Here is a 16,665-nt window from a genome sequence, read left to right on the forward strand (position 1 = left end):
TATGTGTTGTAATCTGCCTAGCTACCAAGAAATGACAGATATAAGCTTTTTATTTGTCTCTAACATAAACTTGTCATTAAAATGCTTACCTTGTACCAGTGTCACATAGTTTGCAGAAAGATTCTGAGAGTTCCGGTCATTCTTATTTTAAGAGAGTAAATGTTTTACTGTCTGTAGATAATAAAATACATATCAGGGTCAAAAGCCATAAATACTTATTTAGTATCATATTAGCTTAAAAAAAATAGAACTGAACTTCAAGCCATAAATTTCCTGCTGTAAATTCAACAGTTAAAATAAGTGGGAAATGTAAACTATTAGAGATTCTAAGGACATAGGGGATATGGCGTATTTTGACTGCAAGAAGAATATTTTATTTTTGTGTAGTGAAATCAGTGTGTAGCTTTTATATCTGTTGAGAATTTATACTAGGATAGGATGTTATTGAATCCCGTTTCATGACCTTCTGTCAGACATCGTGATCGTCTGTGTTTTCAGTCGCGTTTAGCTATCCCATTGTGTTACATATTCTTAGATTCAGAGAGAAAATGGATAAAATTTTAATTTATGGAAGTAACTTATCACTTAAAATTACATCTGAATTATTTGCCCTTGTTATCCTTTTGTTTTGTTTTCTTAAGTTAGATGGCACTGTAGAGATATACCTCATTTTGTGCATTCAGACCTTCTCAGCTGTGTCTTGGAAAGAACCGTTTTTCATAACCAATTATTTCAGCAACATAATGGTTGAAAATGTATGCATTTTAATCATGCTTAACTGACTGCTTGACTAAATCCTTTTTAACATATTGTCAGTAGTGAGAGTTGTTTTGGTCAGTTGCACATGACACATTTCAGTGCTATTTCATGAGTTTGTATTTGTAGCTGAATACTGCCTGTGAAGCCTGTTTAGAAAAGGGGTAGGAGGAGGGAATACTGGGATTTTGATGTGCTAACTATTGAATTGTAATCTGCAGATGGCCTAAATAGCACCATTATTTGAAGTTTAATTAGCAACCAGGGTCAAAGTAAGCAAAGTTTCTAGTTTCACTAACCATATGGACAGCCTCTGCTGTTAGCCTTTGAAAATAGTAAATTTTATATACTTAGTATGAGGTTGGAATCAGCACACTTGAAATTATGGACTTCCCATCTGAGATCTAGTCCCATCAATCTGCTGGTTTTGTAGAGCACCCACTTTGCCACCATTGAACTTGTATGCCAGCAGCAGCAGCAGTTGCCTTTTTCTCATCTTTGGAAAAAGGTGTTGGATGGAGAGCCAGACAAATAGGAATGTGTTCTGCTTCTGGGTTTTCTCCTTACTGAGATTAACATTTCTGAGAACTTCAACTATTTGTACTGTGTAAACTCCCCATTTAAGAAACAGGATTTGAGAGATGATGTGTTTCTTTATTTTACATGATTGTGGGACTTGGGATAATCTTTGTATGTTTAAAATCAATATACACGGATGGATTGTGCAGAAATTAATATGGTTTCAGATGGAGACTATTGGAGATGAACTTCCTTCCAAGTATTTTTTTTTTTCTTTTGAGCCCTACAGATCACGATTGCAAAATCTGTTATTTGTGCAGAAGTTGAGTACTCAAAAATTGAAATGACAGAATTAAAGTTGCTGGTGCAGCTTTATTCTCCTTCAGGAGATTAATCCCATTATTCCTCTCCCTTGCTCATCTATAACTGCATTTATGTCTAAAAAAAGTGCAGTGGACAATTCTGTATTCTGTAGCACTCACTCTTTACTGGGTGCTTTCATTAGGTATAATGTGTCTGTAAGAATAGCAAATGTGTTCTTGTGTGCTTAAATTGAGACTGAAATCTAGGAGACCTCATTTCTATTCCTGGCTCTTCTGAAGGTGTCCTGTATTGTTTTGGGACAGAGTATGTAAATACATTTGAACATAAGACCTTCATTAAACTCCTGCAAGAAATCTTATTCTTGGCAATTTCTAAGTTCTGGGTGTGGGGTTTTCCTTTAACGTTGCTGATTAAATGGACTGTCCCTTTATGCCTTCGATTTAAGTGTAACTATTTGTTTGGGTTTGGGGTTGTTCTATAGGAGGATAAAGATACGGATTCCACCAAAGAGCCTTTGGATGACTTATTTCCCAATGATGATGAAGACCAAGGACAAGGAAGTAAGTGCACTTCAAGTTACAATGTTAGTGTATTTCTGCAGTGCAGAATATAAAGATGCTCTTTACAAAAATGAATCCATGCTTAGGGTCCTCTGGGACACAGTGGAGTGGTGAATGCTGCTGCTAGAATAAGGAAACCAGTCATTGATATACATTCTGTACATCTATATCTATAGAACTGGGGTGTAGTTTTTTAAGGAGAGTTTACCAGCTGTTGTAAAGTTCTTGGGACTGACTTCAGTACAGAATTGGTTCCACAGTCTTTACTGTGAGCCTCAGAATGGAAAAGGTTTGTTCCAAGTGACTGAGGCAGATTCTGAAACATTGAAGCATTTTGATGGTGTGCCCAGGTGGTTGAATTCTGTTAATGACTTTTTTAATGATCTGATTTAACATTTTGGGGCAGGTTTCAGTATGAAGTCATTCTTGTATAGTGTTTCGTCCTTTGCTAAGATCGTCTTCCTTAGTTTTACTACTTATTCTACAAATATTGTCTTCAGGTCAGAAGGGCTGATGAATATGCAGTGAAGTTTGAGGTAGGGGTATGGTACTGTGGTTGAAAGACACCATTAATAGGGTAAGGCTTGCGTAGTGAAATCTGTTTTTTGTATGGGTGTAAAGCTGATATTATATAATGTATTGATATTGTAGCGTATGTGCAGTGTGCTAGTAGTATAATGGTTCTTAGTAGACAAATGACTTCAGAAAAAATATCTGAAGGGTCCCACCTGTGTAATCAGCAGAGTTTCAGTTTCCTTTATGGGCACATACACAAGATACACTGCATGCTTGATAGCATGGTAAAGCTATCCGTAGCCAGCAGTGGAAGGAAGACTTGAAGAGTTTAAAATAGGTTAGCGTTGACTATGCTGAACTCATCCTTCCTTCCTTTGTAGCAGGAAAATTGAATGGCAAAGCTGTCTATATATCTGTGTAGTCCATCGACCTTATTTTGCTTTACAGGAGACAAAGTTGAGATTTCAGTAATTTCCTTGACCTCCAGGAAAAATACTGAAACGCTTCAGTGCTTTGGTAGGCAGTCATTGTGAATGTAGGCTTGGAATTTTATGATTCTACTGACATAAAAAGGTTCCTGCTTGCAGTGAGAGTGTGTTTCGCTTAATAGAAAGGAGAGAAGAAAGTCGGGCTCACAACAGGAGCGCTTATCTTGTGTGTTGTCTAGAATTTAATGAAAATGAGTAAGAGGTAATTTTCTGTCTTCCCAGAAATCTCTCAGGTGAAGAGAAAAAGAGTAGTAGATTTGGGGGAGGAGTGAGGGTGTGGGGGTTGCAACAACCAAAGGTTAGGAGCTACTGGAAAATAAGTGGCTAACCCTGAAGGTTGACACTGCCTTTGGTGACTCAGTGCCTTTTCTCTTGCACCTGTTATTAGCAGCATCCAAGGTGTTTTAATCCTTTATGTGCCAACCTTAAGTATTCCCTGGTATAGCAATCAAAGGGAAACAAAAAATTTTGTATGTTTAGAGAAGGAAAATAAAGGAAAAAGGACAAATCATTTGAGATTTTCTGCAGGTATTTGGCTTGTCTGTGTTAATGTTCCTTTCCATAGGGAAACATCGATATTTATGAGTGCAAAGTTATGATTTAATCTTGAGAATTGTTAATGATTTGCTGAGCTGAAATAGTTTCATACTTCCTTCATTGGTTTATTACATTTGGCCATTTGAGCTAACAGAACTGTAAAATAATACAATACTGGACAGAGTATGGAGTGTAAAATGGTCATATTTTCACTGTCACTGTTCAAGACAATACAACTGCTGTGAAGTATGTTTTAATAGTAATGCCTTGTATTGAAGAAATAAAATTCAATGAGTCTCATTTTGTGTCATTGAGCAGTAATGTTAGATGGTTTAGTTACAGTCATCTTTGAAACAACCTGAAATCTTTTGAATTTCTTTCAGTTCAACAGCAGCATAGCAGTGCAGCAGCTGCTGCCCAACAAGGTGGCTATGAAATTCCAGCAAGATTAAGGACCCTTCATAATCTTGTTATTCAGTACGCCTCACAAGGTAGATACGAGGTTGCTGTACCTCTCTGTAAACAAGCTCTTGAAGATCTGGAGAAGACTTCGGGTCACGATCATCCTGATGTTGCCACTATGTTGAACATACTTGCTTTGGTGTACAGGTTTGTATACTGACATAACTACATACCAGTTAAATAAATAGTTAGTGTTTGGCTGCAACCTGTTAATGTTCAGACTAAAATTTTTTGACTGTTGTATTGTTTTCCATTCCCTGTTTTTTATTAAAACCCTCAAGAGGGTCCTGCAATATTTATATATGCCATATACTTCAAAGTCAAACAAGTTGCTGTATTTTCGCGTGTGCCTTGGTTTTGGGAGTGAAGCTGGTTTTGATGCTTTTCTTTTTTGTCTGCTGAGGGGGCATGTCTTGATAACCCACTTACAGATAATCTAGAGGTATAAATTGGACAGCAGCGTAGAAGTAGTGTGTGCTAGTCCTCAGCCAGCAAACTGCTTTACAGTTACAGGCTTCAGGTTTTTACTTCCTGATTTCTGAATGCATATTCAGTTACTCTTTTTTGTGCTAGCATCTTTAGGCCAGTACTGAAGTCAGCTTCATTTTTGACTTCCTTTTCTGAATCCTCAGTATTAATTATGACTCTTTAAAATTTAGAGACCAGAACAAATACAAAGATGCAGCAAATCTCCTGAATGATGCCTTGGCTATCCGTGAAAAGACTTTGGGCAAAGATCATCCAGCGGTTTGTATACACACAATATCATATTCTTAGTTGTGTTTTTCACTGAATTTTTTAAACTCATTCTAATATTAAACTCAACAGGAAAGTTTTTAAGACCTGGCTTATCTCTAAACAGTACAGGTAGGAGGCCACAATGTAACATTCTTGTTTTCTCTTAAATATTTAATGTACATTTTGAGCGCTATATTCAGTGCTGTATCACCACAAATGACTCGCACATACTTGATTTTGGATTGCATGGATGTTCTGTGGGAAATTAATTTGGGAAGATTTTAATTTACTTACTCAAATCACTTTATTAAACTCGGATTGAAGGTGTACTTCTGATTTGTTTTACTGCTGCTTTTAAATGAAACATAAATCAAGCTTTTGTACTTACTGTTTAAAATTAATGTGATATCTCACTTCACATAGCCTGAGTGAAGCAGGGCAGCTCTGAATATAGATGTGAGAGGTAGCTTTGTAAGAGAAGAATGTATGAAGAAAATGTATGCGCTAGAGGACATTTCCACAAATGAAGCAAAAGTATTTCATGATTTGGGATTTTTTCCCTTTCTTCATTTGTGTATGTATGCATTCAATAGTAATTATTTCTTCATTTGTACGTTTCAAGAGGTCTACCCTGTGCATGGAAAATTTGAAAACATCAGTGCATTGCAGATATGTTCATTTGTCAGATATTTGTATTGGCAAATTCCAGTGTAATTAATATTTGTCTACTGTGGACAGGTGGCAGCAACTCTAAACAATCTTGCAGTACTTTATGGTAAACGGGGAAAGTACAAAGAAGCTGAACCGTTGTGTAAGCGAGCTCTGGAAATCAGAGAAAAGGTATGAGTAAAAGAATACAGCACCTTTGAATGGACTTTTTGAGGCAGGGGGCAAACTTAAACATTTTTACTTTTTTTTTTATGTTTCAGTTGGATGGATCTGACAGATAAACCACAAGAGTTAGCAATGCATTAATAGTCAGCAGCGTCTGAAATTCAAAACAGTAGTAAATTCCAGCAGTCCTACCGAGCTGTTGGAGCACACTGGGTGTATTCTAAACTCTATATTTTATAATTCACTTTCTTTACCTTTTTTTTTCCCCTTTAATAGTTATGTAATCTTTGATTTGACAAGAGCATTGCAATTAAAAATGAAACATCATTAAATTTTTTAAGTTGACTATTCTGTGAATATCTGGATATTTATTCCAGTATTGAGACTGAATGCCTGCATCTTCGGGCTTCTGTGTTTAATACACTGCATATAATGTTGTTACACTACTTAAATTATTCCTGTTATGAATTGTTCTGCAGCATTCTTAGTTTGCAATATAATTGAGTAATCTTCATATCTTTCAAGTGCAAATTTTGCTTTTGTCATCCTCGTGTTGAATTGATGAGGAATAAAAACCAACGGGTTATTTCTAAATGATGCATTTCTAAACCCTGATATGATAATTGGAGAATGTTTTAACACAAAGTATTTCATTTTCAGGTTCTGGGGAAAGATCACCCTGATGTTGCCAAACAATTAAATAACTTGGCTTTACTATGCCAGAACCAGGGTAAATATGAGGAGGTTGAATACTACTATCAGAGGGCACTGGAGATTTACCAAACCAAGCTGGGACCAGATGATCCAAATGTTGCGAAAACAAAGAATAACCTGGTAAGCCTTTTATAAAGTAAATCGAAGAAAAAGTAAAATTTTCTGTTGAATTGAAATGCACCTTTATTCAGCATGTATTGTGTTTATTATTTACCAAGCTAAATAAAACAGTGTGCTGATATATCTTTGGGGTTTTTTTTGTTTTCAGGCATCCTGCTATCTAAAACAGGGCAAATTTAAGCAAGCAGAAACTTTATACAAAGAGATTCTCACTCGCGCTCATGAACGGGAGTTTGGCTCTGTAGATGGTAAGAAGCTTAGTCCCTAGATTTGAATGTATGTTTCATTTTTGTAGTTATTATGAAATAAAATCTGCAGGAAGTTAATTGTATCACGATTAAAATTGTTTTCTGCTTGAGGTAGACTTAAAACGTGAGATTACAGATGCATGTAGATTCATCATAAGAAAGCATTTAGATACAGCAGTAACATTTGATATAAAAGGAGAGTTTTACTTATATGAGGTAGACTCGGTAGGTTTAAGTTTTAAGAATTTTGTATCTGGCATAATTTATCTTACGCCCAACCAAAACCAATTTTAGTATCTTTATAGAGGCAGAAAAATGTATGTCACTTTACAGTCACAGAAAAAGTCAGTGCAGGATTTCTAATGATATAATAAATATATTGTTAATGTGAGTTCTCTGTTAATACATTTAAAGAATGGGGAAAATACCCTTAAATGGTGAATTACACTATACATTGAAGTCAAATGCATTTTATCAACTATAAATCACAGTGAAGAATTTTCATTGCATTCCATGACAGTAGCATATGCACCACTTATTAGATGTCAAAATGGTTGTTATGATAAAAGAAATAAATGCATGTTTTCTAGCACAGAACTAGGTACATGACAAATCAATGTCAGCATATAATGACTTCAAAGCTTCTCAGAAGTACCTGTTTCTAAGTTCAGATAAGAAAAGAAGACAAAATGGTAAAACTGTAAGAGGTGCATGTTTTATTTATCTGCTGCTTGTAGTAGGGACAGTAAGGGGTTTTTTTTGTGGTGGTAATAGTATAATTCTCTGGCTCACAACTTCATTTCGGAAGAGTGAAAATCAAACAATGAATACTTTGTAGTTTTGTACTTCTATAATCTATTTTCTTCTGTTTCATCAGATGAAAATAAGCCTATTTGGATGCATGCAGAAGAGAGGGAAGAATGCAAAGTAAGGCTGTTGCCATAAATCTTTTTTGTAGCTTTTACGATTTAAGTTACAAATCAGTTATTTTTCTTCAATGTTACTTTTGTTTTAGGGAAAGCAAAAAGATGGCACATCTTTTGGAGAATATGGTGGCTGGTACAAAGCTTGCAAAGTTGACAGGTGGGTATTTTCCTTACAGGACAAAGCAGCAATAGCCCAGTATCTAGAAATGCCGCATTAAAGCATGTTTAAAAATGAAACCAAACCAGCTACTTGTTCAGGATTATAAAAACTGTAGTATTAAAAATTCAGGCCCCAAGTCTGTGTTTCAGGAACACAGTAGCAGTTTTTAAGTCCCAGGGCTGCTTTTACTCTAGGCTGGTTAGATCTAGTGACATAAAGATTCACTACTTGTGTTCTTGGCAGTACTTCACATGGAAGCATAGGTCACCTTTCTTTCTTTTTATACTGCTGGTTGGCATATGTGCTCTCCCAGCCTCAGCAAGACCTCTAGAGAGGGCCAGAAGCAAAAAGGAGACTGTGCAAATAACTGAGCCTTGAGTTTTCTAGCTGGCACAAAAACCAAAGCTAAACTGCCACAATTCAGCATTATTTGAGTTTCTAAACCTTGAAGAATATAGTTTTGTGTGAATTAAAACGTATATCTTAAAATGGAAGAAGAGAAAAAAGGACTTCAGCTTGGATTATATGTGGTGAAATATTTTTTGTTTGCTTTAATTTTGTTCCTTAACTGCCTTTTTTTTTTTTTTTAACATGCAGGTGGTACAATGTAAGAAAAGACTTGCACCTAGTACTGATAATATTCAGTGAGGGGTTTTTGTTTCTTCAGTGTTTGAATTCTTGTATTTAACAAGCAACAGAACCTTTGTACTGTTGAAATCTGCTCCTTTTTCTCCATCCCGAACTCTGGGTGCAATACGTTTTGTTGGTTTGTGTTTCATGTACTTGTTCATTCCAATGCATGAGGAAATCTTTTCTCTGCTGTTACTGGAGCAAAACTTCAAGCAACAGTACTGTGACTGAGCTAAATCTCATTGTGTCATTGAAACAAAAATGTCTTGTAGTGTGAGACTTGATAATGAAATGTGCGATATTTTTTTCCTCTTTATTATTCAAGCGTAGTTTGAATGCACAGACGCTGCAAATAGGTACTAAGTAAAAGCTGATGAAAGGAACTGGTAATTCGTTTTGTGACTAAGACATGCTGCGGTAATGGTCACTCTATGCATGAGTAAGCATATTTTCTGGAAGCTTCACAATTATTCGGTTGGACACACTCAGATTGAGCTAAATTTTCACCTCGAGATGCATCCGAGAAACAAAAGGATATAGCACTCTAGTTTTTTCTCTTGAGTAGATCTAGAGGCTAGTTACTAACTTCCAGTTTCAGGGCTGGTGACTAATCAGTGTGAGCCATTAATGCATATTGAAAGGGCTTAACAGGCTTTTCCATGTACGTGAAGTATGGTATATGTATTTCAAGAGAGACTTACTAAATATGAAAAATGTGATAGTTACTATATTAATTTAAGTTTTCATGGTTTGTGAATTGAAAAGAGTTTAGTGTGTGTGTGTACTTATATATATATACACACACTTTTTTTTTTCTGTAATAGTCCAACAGTAACAACTACCTTAAAGAACCTTGGAGCACTTTACAGACGACAGGGCAAATTTGAAGCTGCTGAAACATTAGAAGAGGCAGCAATGAGATCTCGTAAACAGGCAAGTATGAAAATTTGCCTTAATGATATTTCTGCACTGTGGTCATGCAGATTTTCAACTTCAGTATCTATTGTACATGCAGAATATATAAACTTTTAGCTAGTCAGTGTCTGGTGCATGGTGTTGCCCTCTAATTTCAGTCTGAACTAGTGATAAACTGATACTGTCTTAATGCTTGCAAACTGGTTAATTGCTAGGGCAGTGGCACCGTGTACTAGAGGCATGATTCAAATTTGGAGTGAAATTATGTGGAAAGTGGAAGAGCAGAAAACACTGTGTTGGGCAGCATTCCTCAATTGGCTACATGTCCTGGGAGGGAGACTGTAGCTAGGAGAAAATGGAGAGTTTCAGTTGATAATCTCCTTTCCCAGTAATGCTGTTCTACTTTTAATAAGGAACTGTCAAACTTATAAATGTTCTGTTTCTGCATATGACTGGCTGCAGCTTGTGCAGACCTTCAGAAGACCATTATAAATCTGACCGTTGCTGTTTTGTTTACTTTTGCAAACTGATGGCATGGGTATTACGGTTTAAGGGAGGACTATAATTCTTTTAATGTGGAGGAGTTCTCTGCTGTCTCTGTGGTCTCAAATCTGCTGTTCAAGTAACCCTTTCTCACAGTCATAGAAGGTAGGAGAGTGTTTGTTTTGGTTGGGGTTTTATTTGCTCTTTGTTTTTCCTTTCCCTTTTGGATGATTTGATACAATATCTTTTATAGAAGTACCTAAGACTGGACAAGAAAACAAAGCTTGTCAGTCAGTTTTAAAATGGAAAGCAAAATAAGAAAATGTTAGTGAATAGAAAAAAAAAAAACCAACTTGGAAAGTTCAACTTTAATATTGTTTTTAAGCAATAGTAAATAAGGTTTTTATTTTTTCAGAAGTAGTTTGTTTTTTGTTGTTTTTTTTTTCTTTATGTCCATGTAAAATTCTAAACTCAAATTCTAAATTGAAATAAACTGACTTAGGTGACAGATCGTATCTTTATTGATAACGTACTGGGTTTTATTGGTTATACTGATTTGAAGTTGTATTCTAAAGAATGATACTGCAGTGTTTGATGTATATAGAAACTGATTTCTGGAAAACGGAGAGTGCAAAAAAGTTCCTGGCAAACCTCATGCTTTTCTAGTGAATTCAGCAACAGTTCCCTTTGATAGAAGGTGGCGTAAGTTCTTTCTTTGACAAAAAATGATGGAAAACTTGTGAGCGTTTGCCAAATAAGTGGAATTAAACTGGTAAGAGGAAAATATGAATCTGGGAGAAAAGTTCTTCAGCAAAGAAAATTCAAGGGTGGGTGAGAAATAGCTGATACAGGTATTTTCTTTACTGAGGATGATTTTCCATGTGCTTTTACTGAAGGTTCATTTTTGGTGAGTGTCTCATTCAGATGTGATTTGAAGATAAGAAATGAATGTGCACTGCATCTTAACATATTTGCTTTGGTTGTTAGTTTTACTGTTGCCATTACATGGGATAATTTTTTAGTGTGAACAGATACAGCCAGGATAAATAGGGATAATATAATAGTAATAAGAAGACTGGTGGAAGAAGACTTTAGCTTGTAGTTACCTTTGTTTCCTTTTTTTTTTAATGTATAAAAACAAAACAAACAGAACACCAGCTTTTCAAGTTCAAATTTTTACTGTGAAGCTTGGAATTGATTATTTGGGAATTAAGGATGGGAGGATCTTGCTATTGGAGAAGTCTCTTTTAGAGTCCCTGTTTAATCACCCCTTCGGGCTTGCCAGTACCACTGGAAAAACTGTTCCTTGTCTCCATTTTCCAAAAAGCCTGCTGAAGGCTTGCTGCTGCTACTTCATTTTTATTAAGCATGCTTCAGGTTTTCATTGGTTCATATACTACCTATACTATCATGCCGTAATACATCACATTATACACAGCACTAGATTTGTACATGTAGGAAGCAATGCCATCTTACTAGCAGCGTTTAACACTACCTTTCTATCCTGGGTCATTAAAGTAAAGGAGGACAGACAGGGTTAATGCATGTCCCTTTTTGAGCTAAAAGCAAAGAGGTACTTTTGTTCCCAGGTGAGGAAAGACATCAGTCCTCCACAGCTCTGTTCTCCTTCATGCATTTTTGTTTGCTTTAGCTGCTGGGATGTATGTGCTAGATTTTTGAAGACCAGTAAAGTTCTTTGTCCTTAATCTTTCATGACAGAATCGAACAAACCGGGAAAGTGCAGTTCCTGCCCCTTCACTATTTTTTCTTTTTAACATGTGAGGTAAATGAGAGACAGTAGCTTTGGAACAGAGCCTAGAGGTTGTTTATATGATACATGACCTCCTCAGTGGTGATTTTAAATCATTTTACGCTTCTCATGTTCTGTGCTGCTGAAGGGTTTGGTGCAAAAGCTGTTTTGAGCCTATGCTTCTCTACTGTCTGAGAGCTCTAGCCACTCTTCTGCACCATACAGCCGTGTGGAAGTGAAAATATGCGATCGTTATGTGTTGGTTTCATACTTCCTTGTCTGTAGAATTCCATTACGGAGGGCTGTTCTGCTCTTCAGTTAGTGGAAAGCAGCTATGTTGGAACCTATATAGGTTTATTATAAAGAAAACAAAACTGAAAACAAGTATGACTTGAGCTTTGTTACTTTCTAGTTTCTGTGTTAAAGATTTTGCCTTTATTTTAGTGCAGGGTTTTCACAGAAGGTATCTTAACACTTTTAAGATATTTAAAGGATTATTTGGTGGGCATTCTTTAACACAAAGTAAACGTATTTTATTGAGCATATATCTAGTCTGTTCTATTGTAAGTCTATTTTCTGTGATTTCTTTCTGAAGGATAAATTGTACTACTGTGCCAAGTGTCATATGTCAATGTTTTTAAATAACACAACCTTTGTCTTAGGTATTAGATATTCAGACACCTGCAACGTTCTTTCCAAAAGTGGGTGAATACTGCACCATTTGATAGGTGGAAAACTGAAAATTGCATTGACTGTTCATGATCTGTGCATTGTTTAAATATTAAGCTGGTGGCCAAATGGCTTCATGTGAGTGACATGAACACCATAAGGCTTTGACAAGCGATAGAGGAGGAGGAAAAGAATGGCAAGTCACTGAATTCTCAAACTACCAAACTGTCTGTCCACTTCATGCTGTGTTGATTCCTGTAATGTATAAAGGGCAACTCATCTTGACTGCCCTTTGAAGGCAGAATCAGGGTAATGGGGTTATGGGTTTGATTGACTTCTTTCTTGATATGGTTATTGTGTGTAAATTGTAGATTAATATAACTCATAATAAAATTAAACCTTTCCCTATTTTACCTAATTCTCAGGGTCTTGACAATGTTCATAAACAGAGAGTTGCTGAAGTGCTGAATGACCCTGAGAGCATAGAGAAAAGGCGAAGCCGAGAAAGCCTCAATGTTGATGTGGTAAAGTACGAGAGTGGTCCTGATGGAGGCGAGGAAGTGAGTATGAGCGTAGAATGGAATGGGGTAAGTACAGTACACAGTTTAAGAAAATAGCCTAGATAAATTATCACCATAACAAAAATGGTTGTCCATTCACCAGCCTATCGTATTTTCAGTAGTTTCTTGGTTGATCTACTTTGTATTTTGTAATTTTGCAGAATCAATTAAGAAATGGAGAGTAACATTTTGTTTTTCATAACATGTAAAAAAAACTTTAAAATTTTAAAACATCGTTTCTATTGTTGTCCTGAATGGTGAAATTTCTTCAAGAATCCCAAGCAGTTGTATTTAAGTTGTTTAATGCTGATTGAGTGTCCTGGTGTATGGTCTGGTGTACAATTGCTTGTCAGTGGTTTCTTTTTATTAGTAGAAATATTCTGGCAATTAACTTAAGTTTGCTTTTGTCCTTTTGATGCCATATTTACCTGTATTTTAAATGTTTCTTTAAAAATACTGCATCTGTTGGAATCACAAAGCACATTTGCTATGGAGATGTATTAAGTGTTAGCAGTTTTAGAGTAAATTGAAGTGATCAGTCTAACACTAAAATAATTCCAATCTCCTCCTTATCCAACTTGATAGAAAAAAGAACATAACTTTTCAAGCTGCTATACAGTACATTTTAAGAGGCAGTGCCATCACGTAACAATGTGATAGTAACTTCACATTTCTTAAGTGAATATTAGCATCACTTTCCTGTATTAGAATTGGACTGGAGTCAAGACTTGTTCCTATTTGTTTCCCATATATTTGCTTCATGGTATAACACTGATTTTCATAAACTAAAAAAAGTATAATGTGATTTCGTAGGCATTTTTCTAACCATTGTTTTCCCATATTTGAAAGACAGTGCAAGTTTTCAATTAGTGATCTTGCTTATGTAGTTGTGTGCTTCTGTCACTAGCTTTCCCATGCTTTATCCCATTGCTGGCAATGGGATATATATTGCACTGTTAACTAACTCCCAGCTGCAGTTCTGCTGAAAATATTCTGTTAGATTATAAAAGTGCTATCACCTGCTTTTCCTGTATGGGAGGGGAAGTGGCCTACTTTGCAATATTGAGTGTTCTGAAGTTTCATGTCTCTCACAATAGCTATCTTTTTTTTCTTTTTCTTCTTTTTTTCACCACATGAGACAAAGTTTAGTATTCCAAATAAACCTTCATAAAACATGTACTGCTTTAGTCTTAAAGGAGCATGTTCTTTCCATCTTTGCTTTTGTCCCTTATTATTGTTTTCTTGGCATTGGTGTTCTCAGTGCCAAGACAGTCAATCAGCATCTAATGTGAATAATACTGCATCATTAATAAAGCCAAAGTAAGGTTGGATAACTCTTTTTTTAATTCTCATTTTGCCCATTCAGCGTTAGAACTGTGTACTGTACTGCTCCCTTAATTTTCGCTGTACTTTGCATGACTATATGTTCTAAATGGATTAAACTTTTTTCTGTTATTGACATTAATTAAACAAGCATGCAGGTTTTGGATTGAAAAGGCCTTCTGGAAAAGCAATAGACAGTATTTCTAGGTCAATATTTTAATCAAACTCAGTGATAAAATTTGTTGATCTGAAAAATTAAATTTTGACCTGTCAAGGCAAACAAACTTAGTGTGCTGAAGTGGCATTGCTTTATTCTCATCTTCGTTTTTTTTCTTGGTTTTCCGCCTCTTAAGAAAAGATATTTTGTATTACGTCTTTTACGTGAAGTGGGCAACTCTCCCTCTACCCTGCTAGTGTTTCTATCTCAGTGCTTTCTTCCCTCTACTTTATATCATGTAGTGTTTTTTTTTTTTTACCCCTGTGCGTTCCCTCCAGACAAAATATTCTGATTCATAAAATATAGTAGAATTTTTTTGTCAGGCAGATACTTCTGTGGACAGAGCCTGAAGAGAGGCATGCCTTTTCCCTTTAAATTCATCTGAACTGATCAAGCTGACTCGTGTTCTTGCCTGTCAGAGAATAGGTGGCATGTATAAATTAATAAAAGATTACATTGGAAGATTCATTGTTGTTTAGTGATTTCCATGTGGAACATAATCACTATTAAGCATTGTATGCTTTGATGTAATGTCTTACATTCTTACAAAATGAACTGAAATATCTATTGGAAGTAAATCTGTCATTAACTATTAAAATGAACACGTTAAGTGAGGTTGTGTAGTGCATATTCACATGCTTTGTGTAACATCCATCCCTTAAAGTTAACCAAAATGCAAAGGACTACTTGTCTTAAATATTCAAGGTGGAAATCCCAAGATTTTTAGCCCTTACTATATCTGTATATTAAAAATGACAGTGGGTATCTGTGACTGGCGTTTTTGTAAGTTGATCTTGCAGCCAGTTGGAGGACAGATAAAAATCTTTGTAGTATGATAGTGTTTAGTTTAAGATCGTGTTTTTAGTGTGAGAGAGTATCTTTTATTGTTCTAAACCATGTGCTGAAAAAAGACAGACTTTTGGGTACATCAGTCCGCTTTCAGGTGTGAAACAAAAGCAATAAATTTCACTACCACAGACTAGCTGGAAAGAGTTGCTCTTCTTTAATACGAAGGGCCAGACAGTCAGAGCAGCATCGTAGCAGACAACTACAAAGCACAGGAGGTGTAAGCAAAGTAATAAGGTGACTCTCATTCTGAGTGACATCAAAATTGGCAATTAATCTTTTCCATAGAAATGGATATCTCAGTGATTTTTTTCGTTGTTTGCACTGGATTTAGGATATTTTATTTTTTTTATCCGAAGCTCATGTTTTAAAGGGGTTTTAAAGGTAATCCTGCAGTCAGTGTTTAACTTGGAAGTTCAATGTTTTTATTTTAGATTTGAAGTACCCAAAAGCTTGTCTGCTTATTCCTAATGTGCTAGTTAGCATAATAAAAGTTATACTCTGTATCTACCAAATTGGTTTTGCCTTTGTTCATTTGATCATTAATACTACTATAGCATCACTGGTTTAAGACCACAGGAATAATTAGCCTTTTTACTGATCTAATACTTCTGATTTGGAATTCAGACTTCAATTTATTCTGTCCTGCAAAGTTGAAGTTCACTTCACTTTTAAAAGCGTGAACACTATGCAATTTAGTTTGAAACAAATACTCAGTTAGATTTTGATCTTCTAATCACTTGGTGGCAAGGCATTTTGCTATTTGCAAGAGTAATTTTAATTACTGTTCATTCCATTGCTATAGGTAAAGGTTCTCAAAACAGTTATCTTAATAGTATCAGTAACGGTTTCTGTACTTAACACAGAGAATGAAAAGCATGTGAATTGAACCACAGCTTATATTTAAAGGTGGATTCTTTCAGCTGCCTCACTGCATATGGGAAAGTACAGAAGTTTCCACTTGGATAACGTATATACATGCATATATGTTCTAAGAAATACTCGTGAGGTCAGTTGGATTCTAATTCCTTAAAGGAATGCGCAGAATTTTGTCTGGAGGTAGGGGAAGACCTCTTTCTTCTTGCAGCTTTGTTTTGAGGAAAATTCCTGACAGAAGTTAAAGCTGAAATGAATGCACCTTGCTCTGTTACTTTCTTTCTGGTTGGGTTTTTTTTCTTCTTTATTTTTATTTCTGTGTTCATGTCAGGTGAAAAAAAAAATAATTTCTTTGTTTACAAAATGTAATACTAAAGCTATCCCTCCTTAAGGGTATTTTGTGTTTTATGCAAGTACTAACTTAAAGAATGCACAGCCTCTTTCACGTTCATTTGTACATTGCATATTAGTGATACAGATGAAACTGTATAAAG

General features: G+C 35.6%; 1 protein-coding gene across 8 annotated transcripts in view; it reads left to right on the top strand.

The window, feature by feature from the left end:
• Positions 1-16,665, top strand: part of LOC128909555 (kinesin light chain 1) — a 74,682-nt gene that overhangs the window by 45,831 nt on the left and 12,186 nt on the right. For 5 of the 8 annotated variants that reach the window (XM_054201368.1, XM_054201370.1, XM_054201373.1 and 2 more), the window contains 10 exons: positions 2,081-2,159; positions 4,084-4,309; positions 4,822-4,909; positions 5,639-5,740; positions 6,395-6,568; positions 6,717-6,816; positions 7,694-7,743; positions 7,832-7,899; positions 9,357-9,465; positions 12,775-12,936. In XM_054201368.1, coding sequence (XP_054057343.1) covers positions 2,081-2,159; positions 4,084-4,309; positions 4,822-4,909; positions 5,639-5,740; positions 6,395-6,568; positions 6,717-6,816; positions 7,694-7,743; positions 7,832-7,899; positions 9,357-9,465; positions 12,775-12,936 — 1,158 coding nt within the window. The remainder of the gene's footprint in view (positions 1-2,080; positions 2,160-4,083; positions 4,310-4,821; positions 4,910-5,638; positions 5,741-6,394; positions 6,569-6,716; positions 6,817-7,693; positions 7,744-7,831; positions 7,900-9,356; positions 9,466-12,774; positions 12,937-16,665) is intronic. The other 3 variants (XM_054201369.1, XM_054201371.1, XM_054201372.1) reach the window with 1 other exon arrangement.

Source organism: Rissa tridactyla, chromosome 4 (genome assembly GCF_028500815.1).
Source record: "Rissa tridactyla isolate bRisTri1 chromosome 4, bRisTri1.patW.cur.20221130, whole genome shotgun sequence".
NCBI classification, from domain to species: Eukaryota; Metazoa; Chordata; class Aves; order Charadriiformes; family Laridae; genus Rissa; species Rissa tridactyla.